This window comes from Palaemon carinicauda, chromosome 1 (genome assembly GCF_036898095.1).
Source record: "Palaemon carinicauda isolate YSFRI2023 chromosome 1, ASM3689809v2, whole genome shotgun sequence".
NCBI lineage: Eukaryota > Metazoa > Arthropoda > Malacostraca > Decapoda > Palaemonidae > Palaemon > Palaemon carinicauda.
In genome coordinates this window covers 237,560,384-237,567,760 of record NC_090725.1, presented here as the reverse complement: position 1 = coordinate 237,567,760, position 7,377 = coordinate 237,560,384, and the positions used below count along the sequence as shown (strand labels likewise).

The 7,377-nt window shown below is 40.7% G+C and overlaps 1 protein-coding gene across 1 annotated transcript in view; it reads left to right on the top strand.

The window, feature by feature from the left end:
• Positions 1 to 214: 214 nt before the first annotated feature.
• LOC137638509 (uro-adherence factor A-like) overlaps positions 215 to 7,377 on the top strand; it is a 105,201-nt gene continuing 98,038 nt past the window's right edge. Inside the window, exons 1-2 of the mRNA XM_068370620.1 lie at positions 215 to 487; positions 5,902 to 6,106. Of these exons, the coding sequence (XP_068226721.1) occupies positions 257 to 487; positions 5,902 to 6,106 (436 nt within the window). The 5' untranslated portion in view covers positions 215 to 256. The remainder of the gene's footprint in view (positions 488 to 5,901; positions 6,107 to 7,377) is intronic.

Genomic DNA, 7,377 nt, shown 5'->3' with positions numbered 1-7,377 from the left:
CCTAGGAAGCTGCCTTTAAGGAACTTCCATCAGGACGACATGGCTTGAGCCCAAAAAATACTTTATAGTAAAGAGCTCCAGGTTTGTAATGCTAGGAAATATACAAATTATTCCCAAATTTGTCATATCTTATATTACAACTGAATGATGATAATTTTGCCATTTTTTGATAATTGTATGTTGATTATAAAATATTTAATTATTTACAGAATCTCCAGCCCATAAGAAAACATCACCTGTATCAACAAGAAATACTATGAAGGGTGAATTTGCAGATGAGAAATCAGAGACAACTGCTTTGATGAGTGGTTTGCTAAGTATAAAAAAAGAGAAAAATCATGCGAAGAATGAGTTTTTAAGTATAAAAAATGAAAGAAGTAGAGATAAAGATGTGTCTAATGACTTAGATATGTCTCAGGTTTATCACACAAGACGAACAACCAACTTTCAGACCATATCTTCTGTCACTGGTTTTACAACTCCAAAGGTTTGTATAAAGAAAGCCATAAGTTCGTTTCTTCCAAATCCCATTAATTCTATATACTTATATTATTGTCCTGAAAGATCCCAGAATCATCAATCTTATGTTTGTCAGAAAAGAAAAAAAAAATTGCTGCATAAGGTTATTTTACTATTCTGCAGTGATGTTAGCAGTTCTTTACTCAGTGATGTTAGCAGTTCTTGTGGTCTTATGTCTTATGTTTTCTTAACAGATAACGGCTGATTTATTTTCAGTTTGTTCTGACACTACAGGTAGTAGTCAACTTATGACCTATGCAACTTACGACTGTTCGACTTTACAACCATTTTTCACTGTGCTGACGTTACAAGTGTGTCGGAAATAGTACACTAATAGGACAAATATTTCCTTGGAAATGATTTTATTTTCTTTTATAAAAATTAACTGATTTATCTTGATAAGTTAGTGTTTTCTTTTATTGATGATATACGGTATCCATTTTTAGTAAAAAATACACAAAGAAAAGTTTTAATATCCGTCGAGTTCATATATGTTGGGTGACGTCATATACCGGCGGAAAGCGATAGGGCAAATAGTGATTTCCTTCCAATAGTCTAATGATTAGTATCACTAATCCTTTTAATCGAAATATCAAGTAATGATCCAAAGTATTTCGTGGGTCTGTATCGGTTGTCTATGCTAGTTTTATTTCATCTCTGATAATAGGTCGATATTTATCTAATGGAAATGCACTAATAGGAAAAGTATTTTCTTGTAAATAATGTATTTTCGTTTACATTATAAAAGTGAAATACTTTTGCTTGATAAGTTAGAAATTTTTTTCATTTGCAAGAAAAACGAAAAGGGATTTACATATTTCGCAAGTCATTCTTTGTCGAGTGCACGTCACATGTCTGTTGACGTCATATTTCAGGTGGAAGGCGCGCTAGCAAACCAAATTATTATTATTATTATTATTATTACTTGCTAAGCTACAAACCTAGTTGGAAAAGCAGGATGCTCCAACAGGGAAAATGGCCTAGTGAGGAAGGGAAACAAGGAAAAAATAAAATATCTTAAGAACAGCAACATTGAAATAAATATTTCCTATATAAACTATAAAAACTTTAACAAAACAAGAGGATGAGAAACAAGTTAGAATAGTGTGCCTGAGTGTACCCTCAAGCAATTATCCCCATATCTGCACCAACCCCTGGCATTATGGATGCATTCTTTGAAGTTTGTCTCTAATTGTGCATATTTGGGTTGAAAGGCATCATATCTTGGGGCGTTTTGTGCATAGCGCGGTATATACTCGGCTTGTTTTTTTGTTTCTATTTTTATTTTTTATTTTATTTTTCTTGTCTGTTTGCTTTTGAATTTTCAGACTTTCAATCATGGTTGCAGGATGCATATTTCAACAATTTTTTTTGAATTTGTATCCTTTTCCTTCTTTCCGGTTTTTGCATATTTTTGGATGGAGATCTCTGCATTTGTCTCCATATCTGTCTAAATATGCACATTTAACATATATTTCATAATTATGGCATATCTTTGAATGCTTGTAGTAGCATCTTTTGCCAAATCTGCAATTCCCTCTTTGTTCCGTAACTGAAATACAAACCATGCTATTTAATATGGGTAATACTTTCGGCGTAGCTGAAATGACGAGCCATTAGAATTTTGTGGTACTTCTTAGGCAAATTGCAAATACTTCAGCAAATTAATGAATCCTTAAGGATAATTAAACAAAAAATACACATAGAAACTGGTATTACACATTTCAAATATGTAAAACATAAAGCTGTTGAAAAAATCTTTTACGCTAAATCTTAATTGAAAATTGGGAAAACACTGATATTTAAGTAACAGGACACAGACAAAAGTAGTGAATATAAATGTTATTTTTTAGTTTGACCTCCATGCACCCCCTGAGGCCCATCCATGGACCCCAGGTTAAGAACTCCTGGTCTAAAGGGTTGACAGAAGCCAGAAGGAAAGCTATCTTCCAGATAGCTGGAACTTCCAGTTCCTTGAGGGTAGGTTCCTCTTCTCAGTCTCTTCCACTTCCTTTCATTCTGCAAAGGAAGTATTACGAAATTGAGAGTGGGCACCAGTCGACCTTGTCCCTTAACCCCTCGTTTCAGTCTCTAACAAGGGGTCTCCCGACTCAGACTCTCACTTTCTTGAGAGCTTCACTTTCGGGGGGCAAGCTCCTCAACATAGAGCGAGGCGCGAAGTATGCCATGCTGGCTGCTTCATGGCTCAACCTATGGTTGGGGTCCCTGAGCTACCTTGTGTGCTCCGTAGATTTGTCTGAGGACGCCACAGGGGGGACCTTGGAATCCTTTCTACTGTCGGATACTCTGACACTTGAGTTCTTGTCGCACCATGCTGTCAACTTGTGGGCGAACGCCGTACTCAAAAGAAAGGACAATGTCATAGAGAGGTTCTACAGGCAGGAGCGGAAGTGGAAGTAATGGGGTTACGGAATTCCACTCATGAGGGCTCTTCTCTCTTCGTCCCAGAAGAGATGAAGAGGGCGGCTGAAAGGTGGAAAAAATCACCCTGTGATCCATCCACAGGGCCATCACATCCTGGTCCTAAAGAAGACTTGTCTCAATCTTCCAAGAATCAGCCAGCTACCTCTAAACACTTGACTTCTAGGTCTTCAGGCCAACACAAGGTGTCTAAGCATCCAATGAGCAGAAAGAGAGCAAATCATCCAGAGGTAAGAAAGGAGGTAGAGGGAGTGGCCTAGGTGGTCACTCCCGTTAGGGAGGGCAGTCCTCATTACCAGCCACCTGTGGGAGGGTGCCTGCAGCACCTCTGGCAGAGGTGGTAGTATTACAGGGCAGATCCCTAGGCGATCAAAGTGATCAGAGTAGGGTATTGTGTCCAGTTCATTCAATCTCTCTCTCCTCTGACCTGGGATCCAATTCCGATAAGCTTCTATGCGAAGTGATCCATTAAGGAGCTGGCCCTCTGGGCCTAAGTTCAGACCATGTGCTCTCCAAGAGGTTGTGAACGAGTCTCCAGGCTTTTACAGTCGATTCTTTCTTGTGAAAAAAGCATCTGGAGGCTAGAGACCAGTCATCGATCTCTCGCCCGTGAACAAGTTTGTTCAACAGACTCCGTTTCAGGATAGAGACGGCAGACACAGTCATCTAGGCAGTTCGACCAAGGGACTTTAAGTGCACATTGGCTCTCAAGGATGCATACTTCCAGATTCCAATCCATACGTCTTCCAGGAAGTATCTCAGATTCATACACGAGAACAAAAGATACCAGTTCATGGTTTTCTGTTTCGGTCTCGCAAAAGCATCTCAGGTGTTCACCAGGGTGTTCGCCTTAGTGCCATCTTGGGCTCATAAGTACGGCATTCGTCTCCTCGGGTTTCTCAACAATTGGCTGATTCGAGACATGTTTCTGGAGTTTAGTCAAGTTCTGGGAATCGTGATAAATCTCGAGAAGTCATTCCTGCTTCCTTCTTAGAGACTAGTATATCTCGGTATGATCACAGACACTGTCAAACAGAAAGTCTTCCCATTAGACGACACAGTGCACAGGCTGAGAGAGGTGGCAACACCCTTTCTCAGACAGGAAAATCTACAGGCTCACCAATGGTTATGTCTACTTGATAACCTGACCTCTCTGATGCGTCTAGTTCCAAATGGCCGCCTCCGGATCAGATCCCTGCAATGCCTTGACTTTAAGCTGAAAGGAGTAAATATTTCCTCTTAGTTGGAGTTTTCTTTACTCATACGGAGTTATGAGATCACTTGCCCCCATTCAGAGATCGAACTTCCTTCTTGGAACGTGGTTTGCGTTTTAAGCTCCCTAAAAGGACCTCGCTCATGAACCATTATGCCATGTAACTGATCGAAATCTCACTTTGAAGACAGCATTCCTGCTCGCTTTAGCTTTTGCAAGGACAGTAAGTGAACTTCATGGTCTCTCATAAGACATTACCCATTCAAGGGGATGAGGGAAAGTGACACTCAGCTTCGTCTCTGAGTTTATTGCAGAGACTCAAAATCCGGGGGTACGTTCTGTAACCATTGACCCAGATCAACTGTTACTATGCCCAGTGAGGAGTTTGAGATATTTTCTTAAACTCACTGCAGCAACAGAGCCTTGACTATCATTCTTTTTTTGTTAGTTCTGGAAGGGTTAAGAGGAGGATCACTAAGAATTCTATTTAGGCTTGGATTTGGACTGTCATCGATAATGCTCTAAATCTCGATCCTCCTCCGTCTCGAAGACCTAGAGTCCATGATGTCAGGGGTATCAGTACATCCCTGGCATTCAAGCACAACTTTTCCGTGTTGCAGGTATTATAAGCGAGCGTGTGAAAGCATCAAACAATTTTCATTACTCACTATTTACAAAACATGACCCACAGGAGGCTCGAGACGTTTACTATCGGTCCTGTGGTGGCTGCTCAACAAGTGGTTTAAGAGTACCTCCTTGTTGGACAAGTAGCAGCTGGTTGAGGGCATTGGTTACCCAGGCTAAGTCTTGGATGAATGAGAGAATGTCTGGCATTTTCCTCTCTTCATCTTCCGCTCTCCTGGGGTACAGCACCTTGGGTCCCTCTGCAAGCTGGCTTTAACCTTTACAGGTAAGAATTACTTCCCTCGTGCAGCCTAGTATAGTCATAAATTCAATATACTCGTACACCTCCCTATTGCTTCCCGCGAGGTAGGCAGTGGGAAACGTCTTTGGGGTAATTCTTATTTATATAACTTGGAATAATCTAACTGAGACATTCACATGCTATCTCTCACAATGAACTGAGTTACTCAGGCCGCTATTATACTCACTTCGTATTGATAAGCGAGATGTACTTGGTGAACCCGGGTCAGTGTCCATGCCAGAAATCGGACTTCTGCTCACCTAACCTTGAGTCATCCACATAAATAACGTAAGGTTTGTTAGCATGGGAACAAGTGACAAATTTGTAGATAATTTGTATTTTTCCGTAACTAAAACAAACCTGGAGTTATTTACATAAATTGCCCTGCCATCACCTGTCCCCCTTTAAATCCTGCCTGCAATCAAAAAGTGACGTAGTTCATAGCTGTGTGAGTAGATATAGGTGGCTGGGTACCCCCCAGCCACTCTCTGCCTACCCACTCAGTGGTTAGGCAGGGTTGCCACTTCGTTCTTTTTAGTCCAAGGGCTACCTTCCAGCATCGCCAAAAGATAATCCACATAGATAACTCTAGGTTTGTATTAGGGAAAAATACAAATTATTTCCAAATTTATCATTTTGTTGTTGGTAAACCTGTACCTCAAATACAGTAGAATAATTCAATGAACTCTGGTATGCATTGAAATCATTGGTAATATTAGGATTTTTATGGAATTTCTGAAGTTAATACAATTCTTTGTTCCTATGAATCTATTTAATAATTTGCAACATTTTTTTCTTGCAGAATCGGAAGAGTAAAAGTAAAATAGGGAGCAGTGAGAAAAAAAGCGATGAAGACAAACATCGAACTAATGAACTGGAAGAACAGCGTTTACATCAGCATTCTCCTGACACTCCATTTATGAGTAGTCAGTTATTAGGTACTCAGGAATGTGAAGTGGTATGGGACTGCAATTCTCCTGGTTTTTCTAAAGATGATCTGAAGCGCAGTAAGTATTATATGCAGTAGTTGTACAAGTTATGTTATAATGGGATATGAAATTTTATAAAGGAAATTTAACAGGTACAGTGATGCCTTTTGATATAAAAGGTTCTGCACACAAAATTTCCATGATGCGATAGAAAATGCAAAGATTTTTCCGTCTCATAACATGAAACTTTTTTTCATGGTACGAAATGAGCTACGGTACGAGAGCCCGGCCTCCTCCAAGACTGATTTTAAGATTTGCGCGCTGCCAGCTGTAAACTCGCCACCATCCTCCTGCACTTTCATTGGTTATCTCCCTGCTCTGATGTTAGTTACCGCCATAAGATCCTGCTCTCCTATTAGTCAGCATTTACTGTACTGTATTCCATCTTGCATCTACACATTGGCGTTCCTCGACTATTTCGTTTCGGCAGCGCTATCATACGCATTAACTTGGTGTTTGTGATTTTTCTTCTGTGACTATTGTACTGTATGGTGTTGCTATATTATGTTAGTGTATTAGCCATGGGTTCCAAGAAAGTTGCTAATGTGCAGGGAAAGTAGTGCTTTCGATGGAGACGAAGATGGAAATAATCAATAAGTCTGAGGCTACCATGCGGTTAAGTGTGATTGCTAAGGAATATGGCCGTAATCCGTCGACGATATGAACCATCCTTAAGCAGAAAGAAGTCATGAAAGAGCAACACCTTCTAAGGGTGTGACAATATTCTCCAGCAAGAGGAGCTGCGTTCATGATGAGATGGAGAGACTGCTTCCTGTGTCGATTAAGGACAAGGAGATCGCTGGAGACACGATCACTGAGACAGCAATCTGCCATAAGGCCAGTGCCATTTTTGCTATCAAGTGCGTGCGCAGGGTGAAGATGGAGGGGAAGGGACATCGAACCAGGCACCCCTAGAGTTCAAGGCTTCACAGGAGTTGTTTGAAAATTTCAAGAGACGGCCTGGTGTTCATTCGGTGGTACGCCATAGGGAGGTTGCAAGTTTGTACAAGAAAATGGCTGAAGCCTTTGTTAAGACATTCGACAAGGTGACTCTCCAGGAATGCTACAGTCCTCAGCAAGTCTTCAACTGTGAAGAAAATGGGCTTTTTTGGAAGAAAATGCCTCGTCAGGCGTACATTATGGCGGAAGAGAAGTAGCTATCCGGGCATAAGCCTATGAAGGACAGGATTACCCTTGCATTCTGTGCAAATGCCAGTTGGGATTGTAAGATGAAGCCTCTTGAGTCTTTAAGACCCACAAAGTGATTAAGGAGAAGCTTCCGATGATGT